Source organism: Aquila chrysaetos, chromosome 23, assembly GCF_900496995.4.
Source record: "Aquila chrysaetos chrysaetos chromosome 23, bAquChr1.4, whole genome shotgun sequence".
Lineage (NCBI taxonomy): Eukaryota > Metazoa > Chordata > Aves > Accipitriformes > Accipitridae > Aquila > Aquila chrysaetos.
This window is the reverse complement of record NC_044026.1, coordinates 7,716,493-7,737,602: the sequence shown is the minus strand read 5'-3', so window position 1 is coordinate 7,737,602 and position 21,110 is coordinate 7,716,493. Positions and strand designations below refer to the sequence as shown.

The following is a 21,110-nucleotide window of genomic DNA, read 5'->3' as shown; positions in this document are numbered from 1 at the left end:
CAACTGTGTCTCTTTCAATGTATGCTAAATACATATTCTGAAATCAACTAATTTCAGTTGAAGGTGGGGTGAAAGCCTTTGCAGTCAGACCTAGGGGGAGAGGGCAGGACCACAGCAGTCCAGGTCTATATTGTTTTAAAGTACCATGGAATCACACCTTGAATTCTCAAGAGGCAGCTGAAAATCAAAGGCAGAAAGATCTTTCTGGGAGAGGGACTACCTGGCAGCCAGCTCTGATGTTCCCAGCTCTGATGAGTGAGAAGCCAAGGTGTGGGTGAAACTGTTGAGTGACAGTCCATGTGAAACCTGAGTCAATGAATGAGGTACCTACACTGAAAGGAGCAGGTGATCCTGAAGCAAAGACTCTATCCAGGGTTCCTGTCCTGCAATGCTTGTCTAAGAAACTTCAGTAATCATAGGATTTGAAAGAAATCATAATCAGGCACTCGGAGACCAGGGAAGCATCTGATAGGGATTTTGGGAATTCATATTTCTCGTGCATTAAGTCATCACAGCCCCTCTGCAGCTCCATGGCTCATTGTTGGTTCTCAAGATGAACAGGGTACTCTCAGGCTAAAAATGAGTTTGAACAGTCTACCTGTGATTCTCTAGGCTAAATCTCTAGGCTACGATCATTTGCTAGTGTGGTTCATTATCACTGGAAGATGAAAATATCCTTTCTATGTTGAAGGAATGATCAGGAAAGCTCCCAGATTTCCTTGGGGGATCACAGCCTTTGCACCCTAGGGCCATTACAGTGAGTCTTCTAGTCCAAAAGGGAAACTTCTGAGTAATTATATTGTGGAAAATGGACTTGAAGCACATTCTTCAAATGTATGTAAAGATATTTTCCACTGCCACAGGGACAGCAAAGCTGACTTAGGAATTAAGCTGCAAATAGAGGCATTAGAGTATCTCTTACACACCACACCTGTGAATCCTGGCATTGAGGGTGATGAAAACCCACACTGCTCTGTGATCCAGCACAAGAAGACAAACCCTGAGTTACATTGGGATGGACTTTTAGCTCTTTGAGGAGAAACCAGTGTTTGCCACCAAACCTGAGGAAAACAAGCTCTGTCAAGAACCAGAGGTGTGGTACAATGGTAAACACCATGGGAGGTTAGATGAGACTTCCTCATATTCAATACGAGACCTAGAATAGTCAAAGAGCTGCAGGGTTTGGAGGGTGCCCATCACCTGCTGTAGGCATCTGCTCATTGCTCACCAGTTGAAGAGGTGAGGAAAGACTGGGAGAGACTGGTGGGAGAGACTGTTCTCTCCTATCTGAGAGATTCAGCTTTGCTGCTGGGACCTGGAGGAGAGTTTGCTGAGCCTGATTAGAAGAACCTTGTCCTGCTCACTGTTATGATTCATTGTGGACCAAAGATATATGCTAGTCAAGGTGCAGAGTAAGAAAAAGGCACATAAAAATCAATCTATGCAAACAAGTCCTCTTTCCTGAGTGGCAAATCTATCAGAGGCTCTTTCAGATCGGAGTCTGTCAATAAAACCATTCCTTGGCTATGTCTGTGCAAGTGAAATAAGCAGAGCAAGGATACCAGCTCTATCGTTTGATCATCCATGCTGTTTAATTGCTAATACTCTCCCTGGCATAGTTTTGAGCTCGGTCTCAGACAATGCCTGGGCACAGTTGGGGGACAGCACAGGCCAGGGACTATTCTCAGGAGGCAGTAGCTGTTCTTTGTTTTGGGGAGCAAAGACAGTTTAATCATATAAACATAAGCAGTGCTGGACCACTTGCCCATAGAAACAGAGGAAGAGCATGGATGTAGCTTGTAAGTTCAAATGAGGTCCACAGCTCTGGCTTTCCTTTGATGACAGGGAATATTGGCTATAAATTCTTTACCCTGTAAGAATCTCCTGCTAGAGCTGATTAAGCATCTATTTCCCACCAGACTAAGCTCTCACAAAGTGTCCTTAAAAAAAGAAAGGGGGTAGGTGGTCTTGCAGAGAACAGGCAGCTTAATTATTTAATCATGGGAGGCAGTGTCTGCTGTCTAATAGTCTAATGTTATTTTCTCATAGGCAATGTACACATGAGAAAATTCAGTGCCACAAGTAGGAAGGGAAGGAGAGGAAGAATGGGATGGTCAGATGAGGTCTTGAAATCCCCCAAAGCCAAGAACCTGGGAGCAGTCCAAAGTAAGTGTATGAATTTGTGAGGAACTTAGTATAGTAGATGTTGGTCTATCTGACCAGTGATTTTTTAGATTGCTGATGAGAAGAAAGAGGAGCCAAGCTCTATTCCTTAACTGTGCTCCTGAGGATGTGCTCAGCACTACAAAAGTCCCTCTAAATACTTCAGAAGATCAGGAGTCCTTGAGGCATTTTGAGCATTGCAAAGTGAGATGACTTCCAGATGTTGTATGGGAGTCACAACCCAAGAGCACCTTTTCATTTCCACTCTGAGGCAGAAGAACAAAGAAGAGGAAAATGAAAATGAGAGACTTGGGGTTCAAGCCAAAGTAAAGAGATGCACCAAGAAGTTATATTTTGAGGTCTTTATGGGCTTTATGCATAACACCTTTACAGGTTGAATATTTCCTGGATATACGGTTTACTGGTTGACAAACACAGGAATGCTATCTCACAACAGGTTATGTCCCTTGGACAATGTAAAGCTGGTGGGTGTGTGTAGCACCTAAATCCATAAGGCTGGAAAAAACAATCAACAAAATATGAATTAAAAAAAAAAACAACTGAAGAAGATGTATTATCTTGCTCCTGTAAGGCCAGAAAAAAAAGGAAAATAAATGTAAATGAAGAAAAACCACACCCCAAGTTTGAAAGGGTAACCCACAATGCAAGTGAGAAAATAATCCTGAGGAGCATGTTCTGATTTAGCCATAAGGAAAACTGGGAAGCTGGGAACGCTCTGCTCTTTTTTATACCGCACATGCAGTATTTTGAGGAGGGTGTGGAACTGTGCCCTCGGGCACTCACAGCGTGTCTGTGCTTATCAATTCAAGGACAACAGACTTTGCTCCTAAATGCGGTTATTGGGAATTCTATCATTCAGTGAAATTACAGCAGGACTGCATTTAGCTTGAAGCATTATTATGTAGCCTTGAAAATGTTCTCTTCATAGAGTCAGAAACGGCCCAAAATCCAGGAAATCTTGTTAAGAATTAATACTGGAAACAGCATTGATGTCACTTATACATGTGGCATGCTGGGTACCTCGAAGCATATTTAGAGCAGGCAGTAAACAATGGAAAACCAGGGGAAGTAGGATTTTGCCTGCTTTTGAAGGCTGTTAGCTATATTTACTTTTATATTGCAATGTAGGTGTATACAGCACTCTGCCAAGCAAGATATACTTTTTATTGACCTACTTGTGTTCCAATTTATTGCTAGTGACAGCTGTTGTCAATGATCTGGAGAAAATAAATTGAGAATAAAGCAAAGAGACACTGATTGGTCAAAAAAATTAGTTGTTGTTTTAAATCAAATATAAGGGATTTAGCCTCTTAAAAACTATGGAGTCTGATTAAAATGAAGACTTGAAAGCCATGGCTGGATTACAGTAATTCAGAACTTCATGGATTATGAGATGAAATACTTCATAGGCATCATTTTGGACAAATGCTGCCATTAGGATTACTACATAATTTTAGACCTACTATATTGCATTTCTTCAAATCCTCTGCTGTGGTACTATATGAATTTGAAAGACACTGGCTGCCATGTTTAATTTGATCCTTCTAACATGTGAGTCAAATTTGTTGACATTTAACATTTGCAGCCAGTCTAATATGCTACATTTCAGTGGCTTCTCTGCACAGTAAGTTCAGAATCAAGGTCTAGCATAGCTGGTATTCTGGTGGTGTTTCCTAGATCCAGGTTGTGGATGACAGTTGCAGTACATGAAAATCTCCCTCCTCTAGTTAGTGCAACAGGCATTTAACCATTTCTGGTTTTTAAGGGCAAATTAAGACATATTTGATTCTGTGCTTTATCTTATTTGGCTTTTTAGATGGCTTTTTTTTTAATGGGCCACAAGTTGCATGGGGACATTCTACATGGAAGGCACTATACATGAACAGTTTAATTGTATCTCTCTCTGAAAAAGTGAAGCAGTTTTATTGAAGATGCCTACCAGAGAAATCACATGTATCACTAACGGAGAAAGCAAGTGATAAAAACTTCTTAGATGATAGAGACAGTGAAAAAAGTTTTCCTATGACAGTATTCTACAGGAAAAATGAAACAAACCAGTCCCTCCGCTTTTCATCAGCATCTTGAGGGAAAATCAGGTGAAGATACAATAGTTCTGTTGTAGCTGTTTCTGATTGTGTTTTTTTCTAATCCAAACAGATGAGCATGTCCTACAATTTTGACTTTTCTCAGGCACACTGATACCTTTCTGCCTTGCATGTACATGTTTAAACTGCAAAAAAATTGAACAGTTGCAAGTAAATTATAGATGATAAAGTATTTTAAGAGATATGAAGACTTAGGCAGTACTTCTAAACAGTTTCAAACTTCCTCAGTGGAGACTGTTGAATAAATGTACTGAAAGAGTTAAAAACATGGAGGGAGGTGGAGAAGGAGGGAAAATAAGGATATATACACAGGGGAGAGTTTTCTCCAAAAGGGGCAGAAAAATTGATTTATTCAACTTACATCTTCTTATGACTGCCACGAATACACACAGAAATTAATCTCACTAGCCCTCTTTTCTTGACACATAAAACAGTTACAGCCTTTTGAAGTCTATGGGAATTATTTATACCTTATAGTAGGAAACCTGGATTCTCTTTATGAGAGGCTACTGTCCCTCTAGTTGTCCCTGAGACCAGGTAGTGTGAACAAATCTTACTACTACTACCACTACCACTACTACTACTATTATTATTAAAAAATCCCAGTTCTGGTAGAAAGCAGTTCCTGAGGAAACAAGGCTGTTATCCCAGGGTTTCCTTTGGTATAAAAGTCAGAGATGTTGTGGGTAAAAGTCTGGGAGTACAAAAGGTGCATCAAGGTCACACAGCTTATGGAGCTCCAGGCAGTCTGAGGCATAGCTTGAACAGAACCTCTTCTAGACTAGCCAGAAAAAATCAGTATTTTCAGGCCAGAACGTTACCAGTCAAAAAGAATCTGAATTTTCTAGATACTAGGATTTAAACCTTCAGTTTCACCTTTATACCCTATCTAAATAATATCACATCCTAAATGACCTTGGGAAACAAACCAGCAATTTTAATTTACCAAAAAGAAAAGAAAGACAATTACAAGCTTAAATTATTTTCAGAGGAGGAGAGCAGGGGATGTCTGAAGGATGTAGTGGAGGTGGGGAGGGCCAGGTGTCCTTCCAGGTACTCACGCTAATCACTGCTGCTTCCTACTTGCCCTGTCTTTGTGATATCTTTTTCTGAGCAGCAGTAGCAATGACAGCAGCAGCAACGACAGCAGCAGCTGTCAAGGCTCAGGGATGCAAGGCTCCCACAAGTCCTCTCCCCTTGCTCCAAAGGGTGCACAAGAAGGGTGCCCTTCTCCCCCCGCCTTACTACGGTTCTGTATATATTAATAGTCTGATGTGTGCATAATTGATGCCAGAGCCCCGAGGGTACTAATAAAGCCTTAATGGCCCTGACCTGCCTCACGTGGGGCCTCCCCCCTCTGCCCAAGGGCTAAAGGAATCCACTTAAGCTCAGGTCTGGGCCTTCACTCCCTGTCCAACTCATTGTAAGCGTGCCTGCCTTCAGCCCTTCGTAGCCGTGCTTGTGCCCGGCCGTGGCCCCCGCTGACCTGGACCCTGAGCTGGGGACTGTCTTCCCGGCCGGACCTCAGACCTGCCTCGTCACTGCGCCCGCCCGGCAGTCACTGGGCTGTGCCTGACCCTCACCGGACCTGATCCTGACCTGACTTCTTGGCCTGACCTTGGGCCTTCCTCATCACCATGGACTTGCCGGAGGACCTAGGCTCGTGGTTGAACCTGGATCCACCCTTGGGCCGGCCCTGCTCACCGTCCTTGGGTGTTGTGGGACCGGACCCCTGCCCTGCCAGCCGCGTTCTGCCCCTTGGCTCCTGGCTCCCTGTCCTTTAGGGAACAGCCAGTCCTCACTGCTCCCCGATGATTAGAGGCTTAATTTATGATGAAAAATTAAAGAGTTTATATAGCATGTCTCATTCATTTCTCAAGGTACGTTATTACTATAATACTTTTGGCCATGTCTAAGTTCCTGTTGGACAAATTGTATTTTTCTCTCTTTAAATGCAGACAATGACATTGTTTTCCTTATTTTAAAGAAGTCATCTGTACTTACATATCATCAAAGATAAGCTTTGTCCTTCTGCAGTCCCTGGGTGTGCTGGACAGCGGTGACCAAGGCTCTGTTTGGGACTGTGGCTTATTGCAGAGAAGAACATTTTCTGAATTGATGTGAATTGCTTTCTAGACAACAAACAGCAGAGAAGACATTGAGGAATTGGCTACTAACTTCAAAAAAGCAACTAATAAACAACAGAGCGTCTTTGCATTGTGTTGTAAATTGGCAGTTAGTTTTCCTACTATTTCAGCAGGGAGTATGTACAACTGTCCTGTCACTGATAGCCACAAATTCACAGATATTGCTCAGAGTGCTCTGTAAAGGGCTCGAGTTTCAATGTGATATACAGAAGAAATTGAGCTGAACTATTAGTAACTATCAAAACACTCTGAAACACAGTAAGTGAAATTATTGTAGAATAGATCTGTTGTGGTCATTTAGAAGATCAAGTTATCTCTCTAGTCTTCGGCTTCCAAACTACCATTGTACCTTGCCTCGGGAGAGCAAGGCTCACTTGTTCGACTCGTTTCATGCTGCACTGCTGATGTGCCTATGCGGTACGAATTTGTAGCCCAAGGTCCAGGTTTCTTTCTGCTCTGGGTTCCTGATCAACTTGAAAGATCACTGCTCTGTGCCACAGAGGAAGCACATGTCTTTTGGCAGGGTCTCACGCATTCCCTCAGCTGCAGCCCTGTTCTTCACGTGGCCTCATGAGCCCTTCGTCCTACCAAGTGACCTGCTGTGTGGGCTACTATGCAGCGGTACAGTGCAAAGCAGAGGGCTCCAGGCTGGTTTTGGTTGATAATCACTGCCAGAAAACACTGTTCTGTTCTGTCAGGTGACAGACAAACACAGTAGGGAAATGGGCAAAAAGCTCAAACAGATAAAAGCCACTCCCTGGCTTGTGGTCTCTGACACAAATTCGAAGGACCACTTGGGCATGCCAGTTAGGTGCCAGTGGGAAGATGGGATAAAACAAAGCTGACTTTAACATTTATAGTTCATGAGCTCTCATCTTCTATATGGCACATCCAGATCAGTTCAGCAGGCTAAAGTTTTCAGATGAATAACCAGATACGTAAGAATTTTATTGCAAAGGTTGTTAAAATCTTGACCAAATGGTGCATTGCTAGGCTATGCAGAAAATCTCAGTGAAATGCATTTGCTAAGGGTGTGGATCATAAAGCAATCACCTTTTACTTTTGATTTCCAGCACATTTGCCTGTGAAGGAATTTAAATTGTTTTCAAGATACCCAGTGAAGAATCATGTAATTATAATTCTGAATGGGTTATAAACTTCTAAACTTATGTTTTAGAAATTAAAATGTTTAAAAATTTACATTTAATCCATGAAAAAATAAATTAATGACTATGATATGTTAAAATGCCTTTTTATTGGAATATTTTATGTAATTAATTTTATTTCAATTTATCAAAAGCATCTGTGGGATATTCTTGAAACACACAATTTATGATAACTTGTTCTTTAAAAAGTGTCCAAAATTAAGATTATAGTTACTACTTCCCTGTCCACTCTCAAAAAATAAATATATTTAAGTATATACTTAACATATACTATGGGGCCAGTTATCCCTGCAGCAAAAGTGGCTGGAAGAGACCACTGCTACAACTCAGGTAGTTTGTTTTCCTGAAAGTTGCTTAGGCACTGATACTCAGGCTTTTGAAGTCTCTTACGTATCAAATAACAAATACAACAAATAGATATAGGATAAAAATACATAAACGGCTTTTGTAGCAAGGAGAGGAGCATGGGCCTTTCTAGCAGCAGCAGAGTGTCCTTACAGCTTGACTAGATGCTCCAGCAGTGGTGTCGAGGTTTAACCCCAGCCAGCAACTAGGCACCACACAGTCGCTCACTTGCTTCCCCCCCACCCAGTGGGATGGGGGAGAGAATCAGAAAAAAAAAAGGTAAAACTTGTGGGTTGAGATACAAACAGCTTAATAGAACAGAAAGGAAGAAACTAATAATGATAATAATAAAAAGGCAATAATAATAAAAAGATTGGAATATACAAAACAAGTGAAGCACAATGCAATTGCTCACCACTCGCCGACTGATGCCCAGTTAGTTCCCGAGCAGTGATCCCCCCCACAGTCCAACTCCTCCCACTTTATATACTGGGCATGTCATCACATGGTATGGAATACCCCTTTGGCCAGTTTGGGTCAGCTGTCCTGGCTGCGTCCCCTCCCAACTTCTTGTGCCCCCCCCTCCTTCTTGGTGGCTGGGTATGAGAAGCTGAAAACCCCTTGACTTAGTATAAATGCTGCTTAGAACAACTGAAAAAGTCAGTGTGTTATCAACATTTTTCTCTTACTAAATCCAAAACATAACACTATACCAGCTACTAGAAAGAAACTTAACTCTATGCCGGCTGAAACCAGGACAAGTGGACATCAATATGATGGCACCCAAATTGCTTCTTCTAGGTATTTTACACAAAGCAGAACAGCTTCAAGGGCAGGACATGACACTATTCTGCCCTTGCTCTTCTACTGGCAGTGTCCTGTAGGCTGGAGGGTAGGGTATGATTTTGTGAAGTGAGAGAGAGAGAGGTGTGAATTCCCTCAATCAGAAGAGCTAACAGGCTCTTTACTCCAGCATCCTAATCACAGAACTCCTGCATAAATGGGGGCAGCATCTACTCTTCTCTCTCCCTGCTCTGAAGGCAGTGGCTACCACGCGGTGTAGTAATATGGCCTTATCTGGAAGAGCACTCTGGACACATTTAGTGTGAGCAAGACTCTCTGATAAGTATCTGAATACCTGGGCTCTGATGGAGCTGAGTCATGCAACTGGTGTTAAGCTGTTCACCAGCGTCAAGAATAAGTAGAAATGTCTGAGAAAGTTGGTTGTAAGACATGTAGGAGAACTTGTCTGCAGGCACGCTCATGGTTAGGCAGGGGCTGAGTAGAGGCCTTGTACAGTAGAGGCCTTATACACCACACTTTGGGATGTAGGGCGCTTGCATCGTGCCCAGGCAATACTCTGGAGGCCTAAAGCCATTCGTTCTGGGCCATTAGCTTTTACCTTTTGCTTATGTAGCCTTTGTTATTTGCCTGCTTTACAGCCTGTCCTCTTTCCTTTCTTCTGTGCCTTGCTAAACTCCAAACCAGAAAAGCTGAACTTGCAATACAACATTCATTATTACAATTTTTTTGCATAACATTCTGCAAAACTATCACAGACTGCAATACAAAGTGAGAAATATAGACCTAGGCTTTATATTGTGAACAACAGCATAAACTTACATTGAAGTCTCCGGGATGTGGCTGCGACTGGATTTCACCCTTATGTTTTTTGCTGGAGGAGATGGAAGGTAATAGACTGCTGCCATTAGGTCTGCTGGAGGAAGTTAAATCATCGTTGGAGTATTTGTGTTTTGATGCATCAGAGAGGGGAGAGACGGGTGACCGAAGCATTTTCTCATTTTTATTTATTGGTATTGCCAAGCTGGAAATGGAAATTACAGTAATGGAGTGTCACAAAGCTGGCTTTGAGAAAGGTAAATGTTTTATATATTACCAAAACTTTGAATTTAAAACCTGCTGGCAGGATAAAGTCTATTGGTATCTGGAAACAAGCTTACAGTATTGGGACCAAGAGTTCATTTACAAATTTGTATCGTGTTTCTCCTCTTTCCCTTCAAGGCAAATTGTAATTCTGGAGTTAATATAAAGTCTGTATCAGAGTACTTGAAAAAAAATACAGAGATAAATGGCCACTTGCTCACCATTTCTTAAGGGATAGCTGGAGACGAAGATTAGGCTGTGAAGTGTAAGTTCAGGTTATGGAGCCCTATTTCACCATTACAGGTGACAATTTATAAGCCATGGCAATAAAACCATATGTGAACTAAAAGAGGAAATGTGTTTAAAGATGACTGGCTTGTCTTTGTGCTCAATGCCCAGCCTCTGGTAGCACTGTTTATACTAATCTAATACAGATTTTGAAGACAAAGAAAGATAGGCTGGTAGTGCAGACAAAAGGAAACATATGCAAACAGTAGACACAGAGAAATGTGAGCTGCTTCGTCTTTTAAAGAAGAAAGCTATAACACAGACAGTATTTTCAGCTTTCATTTATTTGGGAGAAGCTTTGGATGAGGAGAAGTCAGACAGACTGTAAAAATATGCCCAGAAATAAACTTCAGATGCACTAATTTGAAGAAAATATTTAGCTGAAAATCTTAAAGCAACACACACAAAATAAAAGTTTCTTCAAGGAGACAGTCTGCATTAAGACTAAAACTGTGATTAAGGTCAGACAGACTATTTTAACACAATACCTTTCCCTGTCACATTCCCCTTTATTCAGCCTATTACTTTTTATGGACAATTCTCACTTCTTTATAGTTACTGTATCAGACAGTGTACACTTAATGGAATTGCAAAAAAGAATATGGTACAAACTATACTTTATTTCTGCACATAATTTCAGGGAACAGGGCTAATTAAATGTGCTCTTATCATACATTTGTCCATTTATCTGGCAAGTCTTTAAAAACTAGCTGTGAAAGAAGCCATGAATCGTAATTCAGAACCTTTCCTGTTTCCCACAGCGTAGTACCTTTAAAACGCAATGTGAACTGTTTTGCTTTAATGACCAATGCTGTTTACAAAAGCAAGAATCAGGCTGTGTAAGATGGGCAACTGTACCCTTCTTCTTCCCCTAAGAAAAATAAGATCTTTAGGACTATTTTGAATGTGCAGGCTGATGCTGTCATTTCTTTTCCTCTTTTCAAACATAAACCCATGCCTTGCCATGTTTATATATCACTGTCAAAGCGCAGACCTAAAGCACCCAAGAGAAGCCATAGCTCTTTGGAAGTGTACCCAAGCCTCAAAAGCTTGGCCCAGAGCTTGCGAGGAGTAGCTGCAATTTCTAATTGTGTTGCAGACCTTCTACATGGCCTTTGGCACATTGCGTAGGGCCCACCTAAACGTGTTGTGAGCAGTCAAACTGCAGCAGCACAATCGTCTTACACTGAGAAGCCATGCAGGACAACTTGCAGCGAGCTGTCATCTTCTGGGACTGGGCAGATCGTGGCATCCGATGTAGGTGCAAGATATTTGGGGTATCTCTGCCTGACCCTGCAGCCTTTCTTGTCGAACAGGGCTTTGCTTAACCTGCACCTCAGACTGTAATTCCACAGTAGAAAATGCTCATGTCTGAGGGTGGTTTTGCTCCTCTCTTTGCTACCAGCCCTCAGCTGTGCTGACAAAACTGGCTGACTGGCTCTGCTGAGAGCTGAATAATAATAACCCAGCCAAAAAAAAAAAAAAAAAAGAGTTCTGGTTTCAGACAAGTTTCCTGAGTGAATTTACAGGAGACCCTCACAGGCAGCTATGGTGGCATAACTGGAGGGGGGGATGTGCCAGCATGAGCAGCCGCTGGTTGCAAGACGAACAGGAGGTCCTGGTATCTGCACTGCTGGTTTAGCTACAGCCTCAGGAGCCCATCCTCAGCTGTGGCAATATTAGCATTTGATATCATGTCCTACAGTAGCATAAACCACAGAAACATCTTGGAAGCAGGGCAGACCAGGGAAGAATTGGGGGGCAATTATACATTTAAGACCTTCTTTGTTTCTTTAATGTACAGTTGCTACCAGGAGTACTGCATATAATGTCAAGCAAAACACAAATTATTGTCCTGCTTCCAGGAAGCACAGAATTAACCCTGTGACATAGCAAGCTATGACAGCCATGTTATTCTCTGAAAATGAATGCAATGTAAAACATACGACACTGCAGTAACAGGAACGGCATGCCTGCATGCAATCACCCACAATAAAACAAACTGTTCTGTGTATTGTTTTCACTTTATGAAACATATGTGACATGTCAGGACAAAGAAATGGAATGCATATTTTTGAATAAGCACTATATATATTCGTCTTCTCCATGATTTTTTCCAGTATTAATGACAAGAATTGCTCAAACTCATCAGTGATGTGTACAATAGAAAAGCCTACTACCATAAATACAAAAGCAGTTTCACCCCAAGAGATACCCTGATACCACCAGAAAATAATTTTTTTAAAAATACTGATGACCAGTATGTGCTAAGTAGCATGCAGCTGAACTCTGAAAAGATGTATGTCTAAGTTTGACTGCTGAAAGCCTCTAGAGAAACTCCGTATGATTGATCTGACATTGATAGGGGTCTGTGTGCATAAACCATGCCAGCAAATGCTAAATATTAATCATTTGTTTCATGCCCTGCATCCTTTGAAAATCTCATTGTTTTTAAAGTCTGAGTTCCTTGTCCTAAAATACTTAATAATTACACAGAATAGATTGCTTGTAATCTCAAAAATATTGGATCTCATATATATTCTGGAATGGAGTATTGCAGGCATTGTTATGAATGTTTTTCTCAATCTTTTCCATAGAGTTTATAGATAATTGTATTTATACAGTCAAACTGTAAGTTTGAAACTAGTAACACTGTAAGGAAAGAAAAAGCTATAAGACGGTTTTCTGTGTGAATTGGAACCTACAACAAAGTGTTTGGGAATATGTCTCGGACAATCGCATTGCTTTAGCTATAATTACTCATTCCATGAGCCTCATACTTGGGCTCACAACGTCTTTGTGCAATAGGACAAAACCACAAGTATATAAATGTGTCAGGAACTGCTAACTTGTTCATTAAACCAGATGAAAGGAGAATGCAGTGGGTAATTTTTCAACATAAAATATGAAAATTAAAAAATAAATCCTATTAAAGGAAAAAATAACACACGGCATTAAACTGCAACTAGTTGTATGACTCAGTGGTAAATAAGAAGGAAAACACTTACCTATTTTCATTCATATTGCAGTGATTTGCTGTTGTGATGCTGTGGGCAGAGGCAGCTAATCGTGAAGAACTCTCTCGCTCTAAGTGAGTCTTCTTGATGTCTCTGCACTCTTCCTCATTCTCACACTGAATGAAGAGAAAAATAATAATCTTGTAGGTTTTGGATTTACTACAGATCCAAAAGTACTTCAACAAGTCAGGGGCTTGTATTTTCTGGCATTTTGGTTTTAATGATGACACCTTCTTTGAGCATATACCTAACAGAGATCAGAGATGATTGGTCCATGTCTTCAAAAAAATAAATCTAAAGAGGCAGTGTGTAAACAAAGGAGTAGAATATAAAACTTGAATTGTTTCCACCACTTCCCCACTTGCACCTTGGGATATTTTTTCTTTATATTGCCCTCTTTGTCCATCTCCTGTGTGCTGTTCTCTTGCTTAGTCCTCAACCTCATACCTTTTTTGTCTCTCCCTCTCTTCTTGGCATCAGTGACTATGCCTGTACTAGTAAATACAACAGATCAGCAACTGATCCTGAGGCCAGCTGGCATGGCACAGCTCGCACCCAAGCACTTGTCTAGCTCCTCCTTCAAACCAAGGTATGCCACATTCAGATTGCCTTTTGGAAAGGGACCTTAGTCTGGTCCCGAGCAAGGGCCAGACACTGTCTGGAAGAACATAAGTTGACCCAGGCCAAAACCACGTTAGCAAGCATGCTAAAGTTATACTGAGTGAGTGACTGTGTGCCACCGCTTGGGGACTGCCCTATGTGGCCTACTAGTATGAACATAGCCAATGTTACCTGCCACTATTTCATTTCATGTTATGTTCCTTAGGTTCTATCATTGGCTCCCAAAGGCTCTGCTTTCCATCTCCTGCAAAGTCCACATCCTTTTCCACTTCTAACACTTCTCCAATTTCCAGTGCTGGCTGAGTTTTACTTGTGGTCTGTTGATTCTGCTGAATTTATTGCCTTGCTGCATGGCAGCAACATTTTCTGTGTTATCCACTGCCACTGTGGCTGCTGCTATGGGGTTAACATTGTAGCTTACACTCCACAGGAGTGATGATCTTCTCACACCGCAGTGCTTAACCATCCTCCTCTGTCTCTACTTTGCTCATCTTCTCAAGATCATGACAGAGGTGGAAGTGATAAGGACTTCTTTCTAATTTTGCAGTTATGCCTGATAACCCATTCTTATTAGTCTCACTCATAAAGTCTTTTGGGAAGGGGGATCACGTATTGGGAACTTGCATAGCAGCTGTCCCATTGAGGGCCTTATTGCAGGTTGAGGGGCAACTTGGCACTCCAGGAATGCCTTGTATTTATTATATCACTAAAACCAACAACAACAGCAGTGCTTTAAGACAGAAGAGTAAAAGATAATATGTGCCACGGAAGGTCAGATTAAACATTTCTAGAATGGCTGCATTTATTTTGCTCTTCTATTGTGTCCTTCTGTTTCCTTCTGCATGTACAGCCTTCCACTATCACACTGGCATCTCCTATGGCCTAAAATATAACTATTTTGCTTCTGCCACTCTTTCTTGACCTGCTTCCCATAATTTTGTACTGTGCAATTACTTCCATACTACTTCCTAAAGAAAATTCAGACAAACACATCTGAAAGCTTATCAGGGCACTCTGTTTATGGCTCTACCAGAGGCCAGAACAGGGTTGCCACCTTTCAGATACTAAAAAAAGAACCAAAAAATGAAAACAGATAAAAAAAGGAAAGACTGCTTTAGATAAATGGTCCTCAAAAATATACAGCTCAATCTGCACGTGTACAGTAGCTGAGGGCAACAGATGATTGCACAGTAAAACTGTCCAGAAATTGGGCAGATGGCGATTCCAGTTCAGAGTGACTTTTGGGATCAGATTGGTACAAATGGATCAGAAAGCCTCCTCGGTGGACAGCTGTGGCCATGGGGTGGAGGAGGATTTCTCCTGGGCACCACCGGCAGCTCAGAAAGCATGTGGGAGAGGCAGGGCGGAGGGGTGGATGTGACCAGTGGGCTGTGCCCACCTGGCTGCTGTGACGGTGCTGCTGGGGAGGGGGCAGCTGAGGGACCACACTCCCACTTCTACACCTGCCTGAGGGCCCTGAGGTAAAAGGGGGCTGCGGGGGTGCGAGGGAGGCAGGTTCCAGAGCCAGGCAGGTCTCTGCGAGCGCATGCCCCATGAAGCCAGGGCTCCCTGCTGGGACTGAAGGGCTTGCCTCTTGTTGACAATCTAAGGGGAAAAAAGACACTGCCTCTTCTTTTTCCACACAGGCAGTGATACCGTGCAGACCGTGACAAGATAGCTGACAGTCGTCCCTTTGACAACATAAGCATCACCTCCAAATGCTCAGGTTTTGAGAGAAGCCTCAGGAGAGAAAACTGTCCCACGAAAAAGGCACAGCCTTCGCTAAGGCGTGGAAAGTCGCGTGCCAGCAGCGAACGCCATCTCTGAGGGGCTGTGATCCCTCATGGCCAGGAATTTCATCACCTCCTGGGATGACATCTCTCCTGGGGCTTGGCCAGTTCCTACGTGTCAGGCGGGACAAATCCCAGCTCTGAAGTGCCAGCCCAGAGAAGATGCTGCCATCGAGCACTGAACGCGGGCGCAAGTGATGCTTGCCTCCCACTTGCCGGAGGCCCCACTGCCCGCCCCAGTCGGTCCCCCCGAAGCTCACCTTGCGTTTCCTTCTAGATTTCGGTAAACCCTTCTCTGCGGGGGGGTCAGCACTACTACCCTGCGGGAGGCTGGCCGGCTGGTTTGCTCCGGCGCTCATGGCCAGTGGCTCTTCGGGCAAACGCTCTGGAATCCTGGACAAAAGAGCCAAGTCAATGTTGACCCACAGCGACTTTACCTCATCACTGTCTTTCAGAGGAGACAGGAGCTCATTCCTACCGAAAGGAACCAGGGTGTAAAACTGTTCCTCCAGCTCCTTTGCTATTTCACTACTAGTCCTGGCATTAATGGAGCCAAAGGCACTGCAGCCGCCGTGGGGTTTGCTGGCGGCGCCGGTCCCCGCGTCCTTGGCACGCGGCTCAGCCCCGGCCGCCGGCGGCGCCTTGGGCAGCGGGCGCTCCTCCCGCTCCGACTCAGAGCCCGAGTCGGAGGAGGATGACGAGGACGAAGACTCGGTCTCGATGAACTCCTTGGATTTGGGCGCCGTTTTGCTCGGCCCGCGGGCCCGACGCTTCTCGCCGGCTGCGGCCGAGCGGGGCTCGCGGCGGTGACCCGCCCTGCAGCCACCGCCGCCGCCGCCGGGCCGGGCCCTCGGTGCCTCGCCAGCGGTGCTTTCCAGAAAGCTGTGGCTCCCGGGGGGCTCCTCCGCACCGGGGCAGTGGGGGCCCTCCCCGGCAGAGGTCCTCTCGGCCCGCCGCGGCGCCTTCTTCCCTGCCGCCCGCCTCGGAGGCCCGCCGTCGGCGGCGGGGGGTGACTTTTGCCGGCTGCCCTTGCTGCCCGGTGCTTTGTTGGCGGTCCTGGGCCGCGGTCCGTCCGCGACGGTGGTGGTGGCGGTGGCACGGCCCTCCCCACTGCGGTGTTCGGCCGGGCCGGCGGCCGGGGTCTTCTCGCTTTCCTGCCGCTCTGCCTTCACGCGGCCGTAGTAGGGATGGGCGTCCAGCGCTGGGCCATCGTGGTGGGTCAGGATGGGTGCTTTGTGCGGGGTGACTTTATTTAGCCACTTGTCCAGCTGCCACTTGTTGGATGAGGGTGGCTCGGGCTGAAAGGGAAACAGATGGCAACGAGCTTAGTGCTGAGGCCCTGCTGCCCTTTACCCGGGGCTCCCTCAGGGACACCGAAACGCTGGGTCCCTCCTGGTATCACCGGGATTTTCGTCTGGGCAAAGAGCTGTCCCCAGGCTGCGGCAACCCCCTGGTGCTGGCCCTGCACGGAGAGACGGGAGACACGGGGCGTGCCGCGCAAGTGGGGATATTTTTGGTTTCAGAATGAGATGGGGAGGGAGGATGGCTTCCGTGATTCATCATTTTTAAGGATGATTCACACAGTGCTACTGGCATCGGCTTTACTGAGAAATGCTCCTAAGTTTCCAAACAGAAGAAAATACAATGGTGATAAGAAGGGAGGAAAACAAGGCAGGGGTATTGCTGGGACTAAGGGAGGATAGCTAGTAGGAAAGCTAGGCATATGTATTTTGTGTCTTGCACCATCACAATAAATACAAAAAGTATTTTAAAAGCATACAAAAAGGCATGTAGTGGGGAGTTGGAGGGCTAACCAGGCGGTTCATGTAACCTGTCTGGTATTGGCGTTATAATCCTGTGAGATCCCACAAACATTTATTGTGCAGTGGTATTGTCAAGCACTTATTTTGTGAGTATTGTGCCGCTGTTAGTTTTTCTCTTCATTCCTGTCACAACACGATCAAGTTATAAGAGAGCATCTAAAACATAATGGTGTTGGGACAGTGAAGAAGTGGGATAATCATGATTTCAAATGTAACCACAGCTCAGACAATGTTATTTCAGAACAATGTGCAAGTGTTTTCTAGTGCTTCTTGCAATCAGTAATTTGAATGTAATAAAATGAAGAGAAGCAAAAAAACCGCAGAGAAATAAATGATGGAGTAGATGGCCAGCCATAACCTAACCCCACAGAAGCCAATGTGAAAAGTGTCCTAATTTCCTTAGCTGGAAACAAAGTTTGATCCACTAGACCATTGCATATGAATAATCAAAAAGCATGTCATGAGTCTAACATGAAAACTGTCAATGCTCTGGAAGAGAGTTTGCTCAAGAGAGAATATCTACAGTCTCTAACTTAAAAGAGTCTCTTACTTAACTCCTTATTTAAAGTAGGTGCCTGAGGGCAACACAGGTTTCCTGCATAGCCAACGGCATCTCCAGAATCACTCACTGAGGGTTGTATTCACTCTACATGGAGCAAAGGCTCCTAAAATAAGCAAAAAAGTTAGACATCGGAATTCATATGATACAAATACTCCTTCTCACACAAGTGTCTAATTTATTCATTATCAAGCTATACAATGCCTACGGGAAGTTTGCTGGATTGCCTTAAGTTTATTTTTTCTTAAGCATACTCCCTAAGATCTTACATGAGGAATTTCTTTCCTGAGCTGTAAATCTTCTAAATAGATGGTCAGTATTTCTCTTGGATGAAGATATGTTTTTACAACTCTTAACTCTTTGTCTAAAATAAACAGCATTTTTTTGTTTGCTTCTGAAAATACAGACAGATTTGTTTGGTGCCATTCATTGTGCACATACTGAATTTACTAGGTATGTAATAAAAGGTTCACTATACATGGAAGTCTTTCCACCGTTCAGGTGTATTTAAGAAAAGGACATACATCAGAAGCACGTGGGGAAAAATATACTTCTGCTCATAAGTATAGGTCAGAGTGAGGGCAGCTTGAAAATTCAAAAAAACTTCCAGCTTCTCTGTTACATCCCATTCTGTCTCTTTATATACCTTGTAATTCTTGAAAACAGTGGTTCACAAAATATGGATTTCAAGGGATCACAGTAAACCAGCAGAAAACAGTGATTAACTTCTACAGTGTCATAACTTGGCAACGTGGTACTTTCCTAGAGTGGTATGTCTGCTATTTAGGCAGAATAACTACAGTCCCACCAACCTATAAGCCAACTATGAAGTCTAATAAAAAAGATCAATGGTGTTGCCAGCTTTACTAATTTTGTCAGGAGTTTCAGGACACTCATTATTTTTTCTTAAAGCCTCAGCTTTCAGAATCATGGGCTTAGATGCACTTCCAGGGTTTATTCAAATAAAAATTCAAATCCTTGTGGCTGCTGAAAAAAAACTTAAGATGTGTCTGCTAAAAACACCTTTTAAGATGCATCTGCTAAAAGTAAAAAGCCTGCAGCCCATCAGGTAAATTAAAAGAATCCAAATTCAAAAAATCAGAATTCTGAAACTTCTCTCACTATTTTTGGGCCCTGATACAGTTTTGGAATATTTGAGATGGTCAGTGTACATGAGCGATGCCAATTCACTTTTGGAAGTGATTTATTCAATTCATTGCTTTAACTGAAAAGTACTGTACTTTGAAATAACTTAAAAAAAACAAGGTACCCTGTGAGAGAACAAAATCATGACAGCCAAGAATGAAGAGCAGGCCTGGTAAAAAAAGGGATTGGGAAAATTCACTTGAAAGTTTTCACCAGTCCGCTTTACATGCCTAACTGCAATTATTTGTGGGAGAAAAAGAAAATCCCTAATTCTCCAGTCCACACCACCCCCCTGAGCATGTCACGTACCATCCTATGGAAGAAAAGTTGGTTTGCTCAAAGTGGGAAATTTTCAGCAGCACGTAAGGGTGGAAATATAGATGAGTATATATCCAGAGTGATCAGACACCAAAATGGTCTCTGTCCCTTGGTTTTTCTCTCATGGAAATATGCTGCCCTCAAGGCCTTGTAGAGAACTGGGCAGTTTTTAATTGGGGTAAACCTGGTGGTGCACAGATGGGCAGCAGTAATAGGAATAACAGTCTGTGATGAAGCTTACTTGCAATGAAATATGGGGTTTGGCATGAAAACCCAAACCAGGAAACTTTACGAGACAAAGATAGTTTAAGGGACCAATGCACCACAGACGTACGCATGTGCCAGGCTTCATCGAGAAACAGAAGGATGTGATACACTTCCTTAAAAATTGTGGGTGGATTAATCTGTACAACATAGACACCTATATCTGAGCTAGTCAACGAGTTCCTTCTCCAGTCAGTGGACTACTCTTCTAGGGTGTGAAAAATTCCCTCTTGAAATAGGCATCTAAAATAGGGCAGATGAGCTGGGCCCTAAAAACATCTATTCCTCTCTGCCGACTGTAAAGGGGAGGCTGAGGTGATGAGCAGATGTAGGTATCTACAGTAGAAGTGTCCAAATTTAGGTGGGATGACTCCCACACAGCACGTCTGTATATCTCAGATCTCTTCAAGGCTACAAGTACAACCAGAGGCATGAGCAGCATGCATCCAAAAGAAACCTTTGTCAAAACATTATCCAGAAACACTTGCTGGGGTAAAGGACTGTTAAACAATGTAAGTGTAATGGGGTCACTCTACGCTTGTTATTACAAAGAGGGACCTAAGGTGTAGCTAATACCATGGTAAACTTGAAGCATGACAACACTTTCATTGAGAGATTAGATAGCCTATAATATGTGCGTGTACTTAGCCCACTGTGGGGTAGGACTGAGCTATCCACCATCCCTGCAGTATACTCCGCCTACTGTAAAGCCACATACTAATTTACCCTTATGATAACTTGCTTGTGCTGCCTGCTAACAAAGATTTCATTCAGGGCAATCCCTATAGAAATGTGGTGCCTTTTGATTGTATGTAAGGCATAGATAATGATGATGATGGAGAAGATGATGATGATGATGATTATTACTCCTACTACTTTATTGCTACTATTAGCACCGCTCCTAGTGCTTTATCAAATTAGAACTGGGGATTCCCACGTGTTAGGCACAGCACACACATATTGTAAGAGGTGGTTCGTGCCACAAAGATTTTTCTGGAAGGAAGGGAGACTTTAGTTTCTAGTCATTGTCAAAAATAGTCCACAGGACAGCTAAAGCCCATGAATCCTATTTGCAAAGGTAAAGATAGTGTCTACAGATGGTCTAGTGGTAAAATCCCCTTTTCTTCTGAGTGTACCAGTCAGGAAATCAAATCAGGGCTATACTTAGGATGGGAAGCAAAAACTTTTTGGAAAACAAGACAGATACAGAAAACATACCCCTCCTACCCCACAACCCTAAAACTACAACTCTTCTTCCCCTGCCTCCCTAATGAAATCTATCAGTGAAGAAAGGCTGGTGAGGTGGCAGAAGCATGCTCACCACTTAGCTAGTCTGTTAGATGTTACACACATTCTTCCTATTTTCCGAGCTAAAGAGAAGAGAGCCAATGCCACAGAGCACCTGAGGGAACAGCAGGGATTCACAGGCAGTGGCTCCTCAGCCACTGGTACT

General features: G+C 43.4%; 1 protein-coding gene across 2 annotated transcripts in view; it reads right to left on the bottom strand.

Moving 5' to 3' along the window:
* AFF3 (AF4/FMR2 family member 3) overlaps positions 1–21,110 on the bottom strand; it is a 328,498-nt gene that overhangs the window by 23,175 nt on the left and 284,213 nt on the right. For both annotated transcript variants that reach the window (XM_029998967.1, XM_029998968.1), the window contains exons 11-14: positions 15,808–16,845; positions 13,128–13,252; positions 9,571–9,772; positions 6,294–6,421 (exon numbers count right to left, since the gene is read on the bottom strand). In XM_029998967.1, coding sequence (XP_029854827.1) covers positions 6,294–6,421; positions 9,571–9,772; positions 13,128–13,252; positions 15,808–16,845 — 1,493 coding nt within the window. The remainder of the gene's footprint in view (positions 1–6,293; positions 6,422–9,570; positions 9,773–13,127; positions 13,253–15,807; positions 16,846–21,110) is intronic.